Raw genomic sequence first — 17204 nt, 5'->3', positions numbered from 1 at the left:
TGACACTTCTTATCCAGCAATAAAATCCTCTCCAAAAAAGTAGCAGGCATAGTTAGAAAAGCTAGAATACCAAGAACCTTCTCATGTAGAGTTTTAGGATCCAATAAGTCTATACACACAATAATTATCCAATTTTTCACAAATGCTCCTTTTCATTTGTGTTATGAGGTAAATACATGAGAGTGAAAATTTTGAATTTTTCTCACCGGCCCAAGCGTGAACCTTTTTGAACCAAAGGTACACCATGCCAGGTGCAACCAAAAAAAGGCTAGAAAAGATGTTTACTGTATGACTATGATTCGTGCAGACCATTCTCTCTCATCACCCAAACAATGCATAGCTCACCCAAACAATCCTCAATGGTCGAAGTGACCATATGCAATCAAAGCCAAATTTTCCTTATACAATTCAAGATTTTCCACTTGCAAGTCATTTCCAAGAGCAAGTGATAGTGTGATTCAATGGGGCAACTGAATAATTTCTGCAGGGAGTGATATATTTCCAAATTTCTCTCCATTGACATCAAATGACATCATTCTAGGCAAGCATGTTGATTTTGTTGCATAGGTTTTTTCGAAACTTAAAAACCATCAACTAGACTAAGTTTACTTAACGCACCACTCTATCAAGGTAATTACAAAAGGATAAAAAGGCCAAGAACAAATATTTTGAGTTTCTTATCCTATCAAAGTATTTACTCAAAAATGCCTACATAGAAGCTAGTTATCACTTACCAGGCGCTATTTTGTGCCTCAGCTGGCCATAAACAATTCAAAAACAACCCATCTCTATTGTTCTTAACATCATAGTTGTCCAATTAATACTTGAAAATCAAAATAAATGGTGAGTATAGGATTAGTCAATTTTTTGAGAGAATAAGTTCATAAAACTAGCATCCCGTGTTAAGGAACTCCACCAACTAGCACAATCCGCCACATTGTTACTTATGGGGATAACAGAAAGGCTAAAAGAGTAAAGCATAAGGACAGTCCAATTTGACACTTGTAGGAAGTAATATAATCAATAACATGAATAGGAGCCGACGTATAAGTTTTCACACATAAGTACTCTTTCTGCTTTGGTTGGCCATAAAGGAGACAATGCAACTCAGTTTTTGGTGCAATGCACACTTGTATAGATCCAAATGCATATTCGATAAAAAACAATTAGAAAAAGTGCAATAGTTAATAGTAGTATCTGATAGAGATTACAGATGGAGAGTTTAAGAATAGGAAGTATCATATCAAGTTCAAGAATAGAGACGGTGAAAGCAAGAACACATGGATAGAACCAATTTTAAAGCATGTGCAAGAAAAAGGATGACTATTGGATATCCATTCAAGAGGTCAAATATAGTACCATAAATATTCTATTTCAAGGATGTTAACTTAAAACAGAGATATTTGCATGCATCATTATAAATACTCATAAGTTAATTTGAACTCCCAGTGCTGCCTGTCTAAATGCCAAGGTATTTGAGAAACTAACAACTCTACACACCCCTAAATTCTTCTTGTCCAACGAAATGAAAGTTCAGGAAACACATTTGATGTAGTTCACAACCTAACAGCAAAATATGCCTTTAAATTTTTCCTCTTCAACCAAACAAGTTTAGTGAAACCATAGCATGTTTCTTTAGGATAAAGAACACAAAAGTATTAAAAGAAACACAACATTTTGGCAGCTAAAGTAGTTCATCCACATCCAATGAATAAAAAACAAGTAATCGAACCCATATAAGCATGAGATAATAGCATTCCTTATCTATATAAATCTCTCTGTGGTTAAAATTTGATAAAATAGCAGGATCACAAATCTTGGGACAGACAGACTTGCTGTCATATAAATTAGCTTCTCATTGTCAATATTAAGGGTAAATGTACATCAGAAACAAAGAAATGACCATGCCACTTGAGCCAGGGAAGTAAGAACAAGACCTTGGAATAATATAGCAGGATAACATATCTAGGGAAAAACTTTCTTTCATATAAATTAGCTTATTATTGTCAATATTAAGGTTAAATATACAACTGAAACAAACAAAAGACCATGTACCTTAAGACAGGGAAGTAAGAACAAGAATTTGGAATGGTAATAAGCTTACTAAAAAAGCACTTGGCTACTTCTTTTCAAAATTCTCAGTTTTAGAGCAGCTTTTATTGTCTCCTCCTTTTTTGGTCATTTCTTCTTTTAAATTGTAGTCAAGAGAGCAATAATCTAGATCTTTTTAACTCTACCAGAGGGACACATAAGAAAAAAATGATTATCTTGACCAAGTATTGTTTTCTATTGACATTGCCAAATCTAGATATCCACAGAGTAATATCATATTCTAATATGTAATAGCCACAAAAGGATATTGTAAACCTGGGATAACAATCAAGCTTTTAGCAATACTATCATGCCTACTGCTAAAGGAAACGGAATAACAAGGGAAGGGTTTCACTTCATCCATACCACTAAGGACTTCCTTCTAATTTGCATGCCACCATTTGCTTAGTAAGACACCATGTTTGCTCCATCAAGTAAAGCAAGGCTCTCCATGAAAGCAGCTACACATAAAGGTTGTTGGATATCAAAATCCTTCTCGTGTAGAGTTTTAGTGTCAACCAAAACAATCTTCTTTGCTTGATTGTTGGACTCAACGCAGCGAATCAAAAGCGAACCATAGAGGGTGAAGCCAATGCAAGCAGATATTCTCTCAAGTGGTACAACAAAAAGTTTATTCCAAGACTCAAGCACGCCATACTCCCTCATCACCCACATGGAGTAGTGGTAGTCACGTTCAATACTTCCAAATGAAAGGAAAGCCAGTTTCCCCTTGAGTGATGTAAGACATGTCTGAGATCTCACTATTGACTTAGAATCATCAGGCATTCTTAACATTCTAAATTTCTCACCATTGACATCAAATGACATAATCACTTCACTCTTGTGCTCCTCTCCTCCTTCTACTACACGTGAGATCCAGTGCAAAGCTCCACTAACCAATGGGATTTGCAAAGGAAAATTATCAACACATTCCATAAAATTGGTTCTCAATGACATCCCAACCTTTCTCCATGAATCCGAACTTAATGTGTACACCTCAAACTCATCAGGGATATGCGGTTTAATCCCAAAATAACGCGAAATCCTCAAAACCTTGTAGTCATTGTTCTCCAAATGATATGCAAATCCGAGTGTAGAAGAACCCAAGTGTTCATAACCCATCTGTGGTAAGCAAGAATCAGGCAACCTCTTGAATTTTCTAATGCTGGGGTTCCACAAATATATAACATTATCAGTAGTGGTGAGACCCCCGTAATGGGCAAGACACAATAACCCATTGCAGGAACCGACTATTTGGATAGACCCAGAAGGCAAATCAAAGGGAACTTCGATCTCAGAAATCCTATCAAAGGTGCGGTCAAAAGCGACCGTACAAACTGCTCTGTTAGAAGAATTTGTATTCCATGGCATGTGTATGATATAACCATCACCATTATCATTATCATGATCATGAGCAAAGTTATTGAGGTGAGTTGAGATGAAATTGGGGGTGGTGATTGAGGAGTCCCAGGTTTTGGAAACGCACCTGAATCTTATGGCTGATTTGGCAGGCAGCCTTGTCAGGATGTTGAGTACAATGTCGTGTGGGAGATCATTCTTCCTTCGTCGGAGGATCGGTGCTTCTCTCGTTTGTGACATTTTTCAATGGAAGAGTGGAGAGACTTCTGGGTTTTTTTTTTTGGGGTTAGCTTTTGTTTCTATTGAATTTGTTATTTTATTTATTTATAGGGCTCGCTGGTTTTTGTGTAAAATATTTTGTGAGCCCATTTTTGTGAATTATGGGTCCGCCATCCATAAAATCTGATCTAGGAAGTGTTTGCGTATAAATAATAGTTTTTGTTTTGTATTTTCACGTTACTCTTTTATTTTCACGTATTTTCATAACTCTTAAATAATGATACTAAAAATCTCTAGCCAATTGGGCTCTTACTTTCTTAAATTATTGAATTTTGATATGGCTGGTGATGTATCATTTTATAGTAAATATTTTATCAGTTTGTTAGCATTAAAGCTTGGCATTAAACAAATTAATTTAGGTTCCATTCGATACAGGCTAAAAAATGCAGTTTTATTATTATTACTATTTAGGCTATTTTTGCTACTATTTTGTTTATTTTTGTTACTATTCATGAGTCTTATTACACTTTTTGGTACTATTTATGGGTCTCACTATATTATTGGAGCTAGCTTTTAGTAAACAAATTTCAGTTTTAACTAAATAAACTGTTTCCAAACAGTGACGGCTCCAAAAATTTTGTTTAGGGGGATGGGGGGTCATTAAGGAACTTACATTAAAAATTTTTTAATAAAAAAAGAACTAAAATATATAGAGTTATCGACAAAAAAGAAAATGAAGTTTTACAATTTTCTTCTACAAGTTTTCAAATTTTGAATTGTTACATGATAGTTCATTATAAGTAATTTATTGCCAATGTGGGTAGCTATAACCATTTAGTTTTGTTAAGTTTGTTTAACATTTTTATTTTTATGCAGTTGTTATTATCTATTAATTTGTCATTGTTTTTATAAAAATATTTTAAACTAAATGAATAAACTTAACTTATTGGCACTCTATTAATTATTGATGCACACAATCATACTCATTCATACATAAAATAATACACTACGTGTTTACTTAACCAATCAAATGCTTGAACAATCACTAACTTTACAATTTTTCTTCTTGAATTTTTCTGATTTTATAACAAAAAGTTATTATAACATGATACCAATACACACATATATAATAAACCCTCTCTATTTCCTTATTATTAAATTATATAAAGTTATATTATATTTATACTGTACACACAAACATCCACATACATCATCATTCACACAAATATCATTATAACAAAAACTAATGCACACAATTAATATTAAACACCCTTACACACATATAATATAAATTTATAATAAAGAGTGATACTTATAGTTCACAAACACTTACTCATACTCTTAGAGTTGGAAATACTAGTAGTAAGGGTGTATAAGATTTAAGTCAGGATGTGCAAAAATATTTTTAAAAATATATTAAAGTATTAAACTAACGAAAAAAATATTATAATTATGTATATATATTTTTTTGAAGTTAGGGGGGTTCATTTGAACCCTTGAACAAAGTGTAGAGCCACCCCTGTTCTCAAACAGACACTTAGAATTGGATGCAAAATGTTTAATCGATTTGCTGTTTAATCATAATGCTACTATCCCCATGATGGACCCCTTATTATCTTATTGCAGGAACTTTCTCCTCCAAATTTGAGCTCAAATCACTTCAATTGTGTTTAAATAACCAAACCAAGTTTTGGCAAAATTAGGAGCATCCCAAATTGATAATATTATTTTGTATGATATCCCGATCGAATCATTGATACATTGGCAAAATTGGGAGCATCCCAAACTGATAAATATTATTTTGCATGATATCACAACTCCGGTGGGGATTAATTTGTTGGCTATTGACAAAGCTATACTCTTTTGCACTAGAACTATCTATGTTTAATAATGTCAATCTTCTCCTTACCAAATAATAATAATTGGGCCAATAAGGACAAGTACAGCAGTTGAGTGAAGATTTTGTTTCCCAAAGGCAGGCTATTCTAGATTATATGATTTAAATAAGAAAGGCATAGTCCAACAGAGATTACAAAAAAACAAAAAAGCTCCTTGGAAACTGTATATTTTCTATTCACATTTACAATTAGAATTCAAGGAAGCGAGTTTATCATTGATGCTGCGAAAATTTAAAAATTCTCAACTAGACATAACTCACTAATTTATCAAAAGATTAGATAAAAAAAAAATTAAAAGGTTAAACACAAATAAATTTAATTTCTTGTCAATAGATTACACACGTATGCGATAGGTCTAGAGCCCAAAACCTCATCTTTCACATTACACTTTTTTTTTTTTAATAATGTCTTTCACATTAACTTACAAAGGGAATAAGTGCCATTTGAATTAGAACTTATTGACACAAATAAATTTTGTATTTTATTATCGCACAAACAGAACTTACCAGAATGACTACATAGATGCTGGTTTAGCTTTTCCATACACTCTTTTATGCTTTGGCTGAACATGAAGCACTCAAAAAATTTAATTTTCACCATCCCTATCACATTTAGTTTGGTTAGTGAACTATTTGCAGGAAGTTAGTAAAACTAGCATTACTGAATATAAAACTCCAACCATACTCAGCTAGTCGCTGTTTGGGCCCTTTGGGGGATTACAGAAACACCAAAAGAAATAAGCACAAAGAAATTCCAATTTTACTAGTATAGGAACCAGCTTGACCAAACATTACTATATAAGAAATGGCACAGAAGTTTTTGTTCAACAAGAGTAACAAATACTCTTCCGTGCTTTGGTTGGCCAAGAAGGAGATTGCAAACTTAGTTTTAGGTTGAATGCACATTTGAATAGATCAACACAATAATTAATAGGATTCAGAATTGGAAGACCAAAAAGTATAAAAAATGAATCCAACATTTCCAATTCCCAAAATATTTTTCCCCTCAATAATTAAAAGACTAGAAAAGTACTAATAGAAGCACAACGCTTACATTTGAACATTCTTGTTTTTCCAAATCCGTAGTAATTAGTAGACAAGTGATTGAATCCACATGACATAAGCATGAGAGAATAGGATTTGAAAGGTAGATCTGTCTTGGAGGGGATAGAGCATAGAGCTTTTACTGGGAAAACAAGAAGGTAACCTGAAAATGGTACTATACTCGCTAAAAACGGAGTTGGCTGCTCCTTCAACAACCTCAGTTTTAAAGCTTCTTTTATTCACCTTTTCTTGTTTTTTAATTGAAATCAGAGAGCTATCATCTAAAACACAACAAAGTCACACAAGTAATGGATTATGTTGGTCAGTTTTGGTTGACATTACCAGATAAGTTTTGGTTGACATTACCAGATATGGCTACGTGCACAGCAACCATTCACGTATACAAATATCAAATACTAATATATTGTAGCCACAACCATAAAAGGATAATTTAAATCCGGGATAAAAATGAAGCTTCTAGTACAGTGGCGACTCCAGGAAATTTTGTTAGAGTATTCCTCAACAAGCATAAATTACACAATTTAATAAAAAGAAAATTTTATATATTGACAACAACAACAATAAAAAAAACATGCAAATACATAAAATTTACAATTGCCTTCTACGAGTTTTCATATTTTGAAATCGTTGCATGATAGTCTCATTATCAATGCTACAAACCACATCTTTTTCAATATACACAATCAAGCAATCATTCATCCAATGATCTCTCATTCGATTGCACAATTCATTCTTTATATATTTCATTGCTGAAAAACTTCTTTCTACTGTTGCAGTAGCAACTGGAAGGGTCAAAGCTAACTTCACAAGCAAATAGACTAAGGGATAAGTCTCATGCTTCCTTGTGCTCGCTAACTTTTCAGCAAGTTCACTAACTCCTTGAAGCTCTAAAAAGAAGTCATTGTTGCGCATATCAAAAATGTAATTCTGCAGTTGAGAGTCAAGTGCCAAAATATCTGTCTCAAGAAAATCAAAGGGATAGAACTTAGCTAGACGTATCAACTTTTCCTTATCGAAAGCCACAAATGAATTACTTGGATTCAAGCAAGCCATACAAAGTAGCAAATCGGTATTCGCATCAGAAAAACGGTTGTTAAGCTCTTGAAGTTGCATAGCTATGACTGTGTAGAATAGCTCAACACGATAATGATGTAAATTTGTATTTTGTTGAGTGTTGCGTTGCGGCCTCCCACTAACTATAAATATTTCATCCATGTTCAAGATAGAAATATCATGTGTGGTACAAAATGAAGACACTTCAGTCAATTAAGATTTCCATTCATTACCTCTCATCACTTGCAATCGTTGCTTAGACACTTTAACAAGATCCATAGCATTTAATCCTGATTTTTTTTTTTTTTTTTGCAATTCTATTGACAACTCATTTGTGATCCCTAAAATGTTTTTCATCAAGTGTAGAGCACAAACAAATTCAAAAGATAAAATTGACCTCATAATAGATCGAGTTTCAACTTTTTGGTCGAAGAGGCCATCTTCTTCAATAATCTCAAGTACATCAATAGCAACAGAGAACATCAAAATCAAGTTGAGAATAGTCCCATAATATGATCCCCAACGTGTATCACCAGGGCGTTTAAGATTTGTCTCTTGATTCAAACCTTGCCTACTTCTACGTACACCATTCTCTAAATCTTCTTTAATTTTGGCAAATTGTGCATCTCGAAGAGCATCTTGTCTCTTACAAGAGTCTCCAACAACAGTTACTAAATTACTAACCACATAAAAAAATTCAGCAATGTTAATATGATTTTTAGCAACGGCAACAAGTGTCAATTGAAGTTGATGAGCAAAACAATGGACATAAAATGCTGACTTATTCTCTTTCAAAATTAAAGTTTTGAGACCATTGATATCACTTTGCATATTACTAACCCCGTCATAACCTTACCTATGTAGGTTCGACAAACTCAAATTATGTTCACAAAGTAAACATTCAATAGCACATTTGAGTGACAAAGCGGTGGTACTTGCAACATGTACAATACCAAGGAACCGCTCTGTAATAATTCCTTTTTTGTTCACATAACGAAGAACAAGGGACATTTGTTCTTTCACTGAGATATCACGTGACTCATCAACTAATATTGAAAAGAACCCACCGTTAAGATCCTTAATGATGGCTTTGGATGTTTCACGTGCAATTGCATTCCCAATGTCTTTTTGAATATCCGAGTGGGTAAGCTTGCAATTTTTTGGAGTTGTTTGTAACACTTCATTGATAGATTCATTGTGATCCCCCAGAAATTGTAGAAGCTCAAGGAAATTTCCTTTATCACTTGAACCTTGAGATTCATCGTGACCACGAAAAGCTAATCCCTGGCATAAAAGGAATCTTATGCAATCAACTATTGCATTTAATTGAACCTGATATTCAAGTTTATCTTTATTTGATTGCTTAACCAAAACACTTTGAATGTGTTGCTTTTCCTTCAGTAGATCTTCACTCTTTTTGACAGCTTGGTTATGAGCACTATTAACTCCTCCAACATGGGAATCTAACTTCACAAGCTGATTCCAAAGTTTGAATCCCTTCGTTACAAAAGTCTCACCTCCTCCTTGCTTACCAACATCTTGCCGCCCAAATAGGTAGCAATAAAAACAAAATGCCGCATCCTTGTCTATACTATATTCCAAACACTTTCTATTTACATACCATTCGGATCTAAATCGACGGGGCTTTCCAGAAAAATATGATACAGGGTAATCATGAATAACAGGTTGACAAGAGCCTTTTATTAAATAATATCTTCTTATTTGATCATGATTATTAAGATGATAAGATGATATCTTTTGTCGTAGCCTAGAAGATGAAGATGAATCTTGCACAGGAAATGAATCTTGCACAGGAGATGAATCTTGCATAGGAGATGAATCTTGGGTACGCGGTTTTCTTATCAAATATTTGTCCATAATTCTAGCAAAAGAATAAACAATAAACTATAAGTTCATTTGAAATATTAATAAAATTATTAATTATTGTTGTTTAGTTGTTTCATTAATTTGTTTGTCTTTTATAAACTACAATTTGTTATATTGTTGTTTCATTAATTATAAAATTATTAATTATTATTTAGCCTAACATAATTTAATTTATTTGTCTTTTAGAATGTATTGGTTAATTATACAGCTTTAATTATTGTTGTTTAGCGTAACAATAAACTATATTGCTTTAATTTGTTTGTCATTAATTATACTGCTTTAATTTGTTATATTGTTTAGCCTCTTGTGCACATTACACTAAAAGAGCCGGACATTACACATCCCATGTGCAGCACAATAATTAAAGCAGTGTAATGTACAGCACATTACACTGCTTTAATTATTGTTTACCCGGCCCCATGTGCCCATCAACCCATCTACCCCCACCCCACTCAACGGACAAGCATAAGCCTCATGCCTGATGCCCCAATCACAATAGCCAGTTGCTAATCAGAAAATTTCACAATCATAAATCACAATACACATTACACTAAAAGACAATTAATATCTCACCAACACCAACACCAACACCAACACACATTGACCAACACCAATGGATAAGATAAAGCCAAATTCAAAAAGACAAAAAACAGGCAAAAAACAAAATATAAATAAAGCTCATTCATTCGGCCAGCCAATCAGGGAGAGAGAGAGAGTTACTGAGTTAGACTCTTAAAGAATAAAGAGAGAGAGAGACTAAGAGACTAAGAGAGAGTTAAAGAGAAAAAGAGAGAGAAATACCTTGAGGGAGGCCAGAGGGAGCACCGAGCACCGGAGCAGAGCGATCTGTGATCTGCGATGAGGGGCAAGCGACAAGCGATGACGACGAGGGGCGAGCAAGCGAGCAATGATAATGACGAGGAGCGAGCTATGGCGACGACGAGCGAGTATTGGAGTTTTTTTGGTTTGGTTTTGGTTTGCTCTATATTGGGGTTTTTTATTTTTTTGATAAACACCTCTGTATTGGAGTTTGTTTTGCTTTTGCTCTGTATAGACTGTATTGGGGTTTGGTTTTCTTTGCTTTCTTTGCCAACAATGTGACCATGGGTTTGATTTCTAATTCTCTGTGTTGGTTGTTTTTTTTTTTTTTTTTTTTTGAGAATAGTTGGGTGGGTTTGCTACCTCTATAATCTGTTGGGCTCACCGTGGGCTTGGCTTTGTTACAAATTTTTTATTTTTTATTTTTAGATTTTAGTTCAATTTTTTTTTGGGTTTTTTTTTTTTTTTGTTAAACATATAATTTTTTTTTTTTTAATTTGAGGGTGTTCCTAATTTTGTGATTGAGAGTGTTCCTAATACAAATTAAATATATATTTTTTTTATTTTTTTCAGGTCAGGGTGTTCCTGGGAACACCTTGAGCTGTATGTGGCATCGCCATTGTTCTAGCAATACTATCTTACCTATGGCTAAAGGGAAAAGCATTACAAAGGTTTCATTTCACCCCTACCAGTAATTACTTCAATTCTTACACTCACGCTTAATTAGTAAGTTACTATATTTCTCCATCAAGTGAGACCAAGCTCTCCATGAAAGTAGTTAGAAATGAAACATGTTGGATATCAATATGCACATGCTTCTCATATATAGTTTCAGGGTCAATTAAAATGAACTTTTTTTTCCGCCTCTTTAATTCACCGTTTGTCGAGATCCGGTATAATTTCAAAATTAAAATTGAACCATACTTGGTGAAGCCATAGAAAGCACCATGCGTTTCAAATGGTACCCAAAAAAAAAAGAAAAAAAAAGCTTACATATTCCTTCATCACCCATACGATGATATGAAGCATACAAAGCTATGTTGGTCAGAATGAAGGAATAATTAGGTAGCACTTGCTCTTCAAATGTCTTATATATTATTGACATCAACTGATAAAATCATTTCACTCTCAAGCTTCTCTTCACCTTGTATGATATCTACTATCCAGTGCAAAGCTCCACCAAACAATGGGATTGGCAAGAAAAAATTCAAAGATTTGAAATTAATATTGGGTCGCAATGAAACCTCAATCCTTCTCTAGGAATCCAAACATAATGTGTACACCTCAACCTCAAACGGAGGTGTGGGTGTCAACAAAGAACGTGTAATCCTCACAACCTTGTAGTCATTATTCTCAGAATGATACGTGAAAGCTCGGATTTGTGTTAAAACACAAGAGCTTGTTTAGACCTCAAATTAAAAATTACGACTAGATTGCTTTTACTCTAACTTAGACTAAGTGCGGAACAATAGTATATAAGCGCAATGAACTGATAACACTACCCTAAGCTATATTCATCCATCATCAACAATAAAATGAAAGCTTAAAGAGTAGGGAGGAGAGATGCAAACACAAGATAACACCAAGACGTGTTATCGAAGAAGAAACCGAAGAACTTGGCGAAAAACCTCTCTGCGACTCTCCAAGTCGAAATTGATCCACTAGAGAATAAAGTTGGAGTACACAAATAACAAAAGACCTTCCAAGCATAGTCTACCCCATGTACTTGAGCCTTCTAAGCTCCTACTACTAACTGACTTCTCGGAGCCTTGTTTTCTCTAGCTTTTCGGATCCCGCAATTTAGCCTAATTGCATCCGCCAATGAATGGCTTCTTCCAATACTTCCCAGTAGCACCAAAATCTCACTTTACACTCAGTATGGGTGTGGTAAGTGTTTAGGCTAGAAACCTCTCAAAGATATAGAGATGGAGAGGTAAGAGTTGAGAAAAACCATAGGGAAAATGTGTAGATAATTGTGGGTGTAACAATCTCTAACTCTCAAGTGTGTTTTCTAGGGTTTTTTCTTTAAAAAGCACTCATTCCAATTTGTGGGTAATGAGGGTATATATAGAGTGTGTAAAGACATGGTAAAGCAAATCATAACTTTTTGCCAAATAGAGAGTTTCGGAAGTCCTTCGCGGGTTGGCCTTACCCACGAGAAACTTGTGAAACATCTAGCTTGGCACGACTCTTCATCTTCTAGTCATGTGCTCTGCACGTGGCTCTTTTCATGGGTAAGCTTCTCGCGAGACAATCGCAAAACGCACTTGTTCATCCTTAGAAGCTTAAGTCTTCACTGATCTCTCACACTCATCCCTTACAATTAATCCCACATACATACAGGGAAAATGATTGAAGAAATTATAATCAAATTTGGCACAGAATTAAAGCCAACACAACATAGTTGGAAATCACAACTTTATAGTACACAAATCCGAGTGAAACATAGTCTTTTGGACTATCAAACAACATCTTAGATTTTCTAACACTGGGGTCCCACAAATATATAACACTAGTAGAAGTGACAGTACTCTAATGAGTTTGATTAAAAGACGGACACAATAGGCCATTGCATGAACCCACTATGTTGACAAAATGAAAGGAAGGTTAAAGGGAATTTCAAACTTAGAAATCCTATCAAACCCAACGTCACTACTAACCATATAGAACGGTCTGCTGCTAGGACTAGGAGAAGAATCAGAAGAATTAAACTACTTCATTGATAAGAGATAACCACGACCATTATCATTATTAGGCAGTAGCCTTGACAAGATGTTCAGTACGATGTCGTGAGGGAGATGGTTCTTCCTCTGTCAAATAATCGGTGGGTGTGCTCTAGTTCTTGGGTCTCTCTCATTTCATTTGGGACATTTTTCAATGAAAGAGAGTGGGATAGGGAGCGAAGTGTTAAACATAAACTTTAAAAACTAAAATCTAAAAACACCCAAACATTCGCAAATATCTATGGCAAAATAAAATTCAATAAAGAACCCATTAAATTCTACAATCAATTAGTTTTGGATAGGCGAAACCACAAAGTTAGTCCCTCAAGTTTACCCTGCAAGGGCAATTGGTATCTCAAGTTTCAAGTGAGCGCAATTGGTCCCTCGTGTTTTCAAAATGAGAAATATAAGTCTTTTTATTAACTTCCATTAGGGATGTTGCTTACATGGTTGACAAAATAATGACCAAGCATTTTTTTTTTTTTAATTACGTGGAATTTCTCTCTATTAAAAAATTACAAAATTAAATATACACATAAGAAACAAAGAAGACATGTTCCAAATTCAAATCCTAATCCTAACCTAGTTCCAAATCAAAACTCAATTTTCAATTTGCAATCTGACGTGAGATTCACTAACCCACGACAAGGAGGGATTGAACAGACCCAAGCCCAGCCGCCACAACGCCACCGCCCTCCACTAGAGACATTGACGTCCTGCTTCTCCAAGTGACAACCACTACCAGGGTTCATGAGGTTTTCTTTTGTGTCAATTTTAAGCATGTTTGGAATAAACCTCGAACGTTTGGAATTAACATTTGAGCACAACAATTCTGTAAATGTGTGCTGCATTGCTTTGGTCTCTACTAGATGTTTTGTTTTGTTCATGAGGTATTCTTTTGTGTTGATTAAAAGAAAGTTAGAAGTGGAACAATATCAGCTAAATATATGCATAGGGACTTTGATTTGTAAAGAGTAACACTAATCTTGGATTATTCTAGACTGGTTTTTACATGTGATTGTAATGCTCTTTGAGATTTTAAAGTCCATATCTGTAATGGTCAAAGATTCTAGTTTTAAAGACTTCAGGCAGGTCAAATTCTTTTAATTGGTCAGTATGTATTTCTTCTCTGGTTATCTGATAGTCATCATCTTCTATTTTTGTTAAAGGGGGGGGGGGGGGTATATGTATTGCATTTGTACGTGATTCTATTATATAAGAAATGAAAATTTGTTTGTTGTTTGCCATTTATGAGTTATGGATTTCTGCTGTGAACATCTTGGCTGGTTTTATTTTGATATTTATCCTAGCATTACCAGGTAGCTCTAGCACATGAACTTCTAGTTCCTCTCTATCCTCATTCCTTTCAACTTTATCATCTTTTACAATCTTTGTTTGCAGGTTTTGTTCTCAAATATGCTTTGGTGAGAAATTCCCACAAGGTAATATGTCTTGTGTTTCTTGTCCTGCACTTTAATATCCATTAAAACCTATATATTACTCAGTTCTTAAATTGAATTTTAATTATTTTGCTTCATCTTCTTCGATTAGATTGTATATAAATAGTTAGTCTTTGTAATCTATTCTCACAACTTGTAATCTCTCTTTCATTCAATAAAATCTAAGAGTTTTATGTAGAGAAAGAGTCTTCAAGTTTTGACAATTATGCTTCCATGACTTTACAGTTTAATATTTTTTATGTATATTTCCTTATAATGGTGTTAGGGAGCAGAGCAACAAACATTTGTAAGTTTTGAAGACATAAACCAAATATAAGTTTTGAAGACATAAACCAAGCATTGTTTAGAGATATCGACTATGGAGGAAGATGTCTATAAAAGAATAAGGTGAAAAAAGATTATTCTGGAGTAGATTACGAGGCTTAAAGAGATGGATTTTTAAAGTTGTTCTTCTTCAAGGAAATTTACAAGCGAGAAGTTGTAATAATAATGTCTTCTAAAAAAATTTTCACACATTTATTTGGTCCATCTCAAAGCAATTATGTATTTTTTACTTGAATTTTTTTTCAAGGATTATTTTGGTCCTTCTCTAACTCCAGAGTTCGATAAATAAAGCAATAGCAAAATAATTTTGTTATACTATGTAAAAAGATTCTTATTGTGGATGGAAAAGTGTGAGGCGACAAACTGAAACACTTAAATTATATAATGTTCTTGATATGGAGCTAACATATGGAGTAACTTCAATTGCTGTTTTAACTGCATTCTTGTCACCAAAGTTCAAGCTTATTAGACATTTCTCTAAGTAGGGCAATTTCTGATATACAGTAGAAATAGTAAGAGTAGAGCATCATAATCTCAAGTAAACTGATAATGGACCATTTTTCAGCATCTTGAATTAACTCCAGCTTCTATTTGTTATCATAGGCATATGTGTACCATCAATATGTGTGGCATTTGGCATTAACAGTTCATGGAATGAGAAACTTATTGAAGCTTAATTCAATAGAGAAGCCATCACGATTGTTAAAAGTTCGTAACCAACACAGACAATATGGAAACGAATAAAAATCTATCTAAAAGTATGTATATAGAGTTATAGTAATGCAGGAGTATAACCAAAAGTTATTTCAATATTTCATTTTAGATTTTCAGTGGATAATTTCGGTTTGTAATGTAGTTATTTGTTTAGTTTGGATTGGTATTTGAGTTTGGTTAGGATTCGTTGTTTATCATTATAATTTGTTTAGGATTATTGGATTAGTATTTGAGATTGTTTAGGATTATTAGATTAGTATTTGAAATTGTTTAGGATTTGTTTAGGAGAGTTTATCTTTATCTTTGTGATTCCTGGAAGCTGCACATAAAGCTCTGGATGATTTCTTTTGTATACACAGACTATTATTATTATTATTGAGATTATTTGCAAAGATTGCATTGGTTTGTTTGGTGGTGATTCCAAACACCTTAGGTGGGAAGCATAAGGTTCTACAGTAGGATTAATCTAGGTGGGAAGCCTAGGTTGTCCTACATCAATTTGGTGTCAGAGCCCAACCCGATCACCCCTTTCAGCAACCCAAAATCACGACTGACAACCCACAGCCACACTCACCATCAGAAAACAAATCAACCGCTAGACATGCCATTACTCAAATACTTACCCCACGAGATTTGCAAACCAAAGCCACCCAATTTCTTACCTCACGAGCTTTGCAAACCAGAACTAGAACCAATCTGTACCATATACCCCCTTTGGCCACACGAATTCTTCATTCCAAAACCAACAGAGAAACCCACTCCTTCCTCCAAGCTTGTGACCCCCATTCATGCCCGACTCTAGGAACACCATCAAGAAAAAAAAAAAAAAATTCAGATCCACAACTTCAACCTGCTAGATTAAGAACAAGAGAGTTGAAAGTCAACACTAAGCCACCGATCCCCCCAATGGAATGAAACCATTGCACAACCCACCGCCGAAATCATCACGAACAACTGTTGTCGACATCGCCATGCCACTTCACGAAACACTGAGATCTGACTCCCCAGCTTTGATCTCCACCTTCGAGTGCTACTGACAGTCATCGCCGACAAGCCCATGCTGCTTCTTTGCCGTCGACTCCAGCGATGTTTCATGATTGCTCCGCCGCTTTTTCTCTTTTAGTTTCCTCTGCTTCTAGTTTTGTTAGTTTTGGTGTTTAATGTTTGATGTGCTACTGTTTGATACCTTGGCAAATTTTAGTTTTATATTGTAGTTCTTTCTTTCTTGTATTTCAAAAAAGAAAAAAAAAAGAAAAGAAAAAAAAAGGGTCAAGTCGGGTCCAAAAACAAGCAAAGTCTCAAGAAGGTTCCACTTCCACTACATGTGAGGAACCACAAGCCCAATTTCATCATTTTTAGTAGCATGATCGACTGTCCAATGAGGCCTAGGTTGTTAAGTCAGCCCAAGAATGTTCCAATTCGGTGTTTTGTGGCCCTAAGTCTGAGCTAAAATATGACTTCCTTTGATAGAGAACTCGAGAAGCAGCTTAAGGAGGCTAGGGATAGACTCCTTAACCCTCCTTCTTCCATTGATGACCTCCTCACTCTTCTTGATGAAATTGAAAATTTGTTAGCATATGTGGAGCAAGCACC

The 17204-nt window shown here is 34.6% G+C and overlaps 2 protein-coding genes and 1 long non-coding RNA gene across 6 annotated transcripts in view; 1 reads left to right on the top strand and 2 right to left on the bottom strand.

Moving 5' to 3' along the window:
- Nucleotides 1–17204, bottom strand: part of LOC126723027 (F-box protein CPR1-like) — a 46103-nt gene that overhangs the window by 6556 nt on the left and 22343 nt on the right. Inside the window, exon 2 of one of the 3 annotated variants that reach the window (XM_050426236.1) lies at nucleotides 2250–2459. The exons of the other annotated variants lie outside the window; for them this stretch is intronic. The gene's annotated coding sequence lies outside the window, so the exon portion shown is untranslated. Of the gene's footprint in view, nucleotides 1–2249; nucleotides 2460–17204 lie in introns of those variants that run through there. 3 annotated transcript variants of the gene reach the window in all.
- Nucleotides 1–17204, top strand: part of LOC126723031 (uncharacterized) — a 45055-nt gene that overhangs the window by 5557 nt on the left and 22294 nt on the right. The window contains exon 2 of the long non-coding RNA XR_007654102.1: nucleotides 3404–3562. This is a non-coding gene — a long non-coding RNA (uncharacterized LOC126723031). The remainder of the gene's footprint in view (nucleotides 1–3403; nucleotides 3563–17204) is intronic.
- The window catches only part of LOC126723025 (F-box protein CPR1-like), a 45266-nt gene that overhangs the window by 14125 nt on the left and 13937 nt on the right, over nucleotides 1–17204 (bottom strand). Inside the window, exon 1 of one of the 2 annotated variants that reach the window (XM_050426234.1) lies at nucleotides 3239–3766. In XM_050426234.1, the coding sequence (XP_050282191.1) occupies nucleotides 3239–3690 (452 nt within the window). In that variant the 5' untranslated portion in view covers nucleotides 3691–3766. Of the gene's footprint in view, nucleotides 1–2249; nucleotides 3767–17204 lie in introns of those variants that run through there. The other variant, XM_050426233.1, reaches the window with a different exon arrangement.

The sequence above is a fragment of the Quercus robur genome, chromosome 4 (assembly GCF_932294415.1).
Source record: "Quercus robur chromosome 4, dhQueRobu3.1, whole genome shotgun sequence".
Classification (NCBI taxonomy): domain Eukaryota; kingdom Viridiplantae; phylum Streptophyta; class Magnoliopsida; order Fagales; family Fagaceae; genus Quercus; species Quercus robur.
Note: the sequence above shows the minus strand (reverse complement) of the source record. Positions and strands in the feature narration are given on the sequence as shown.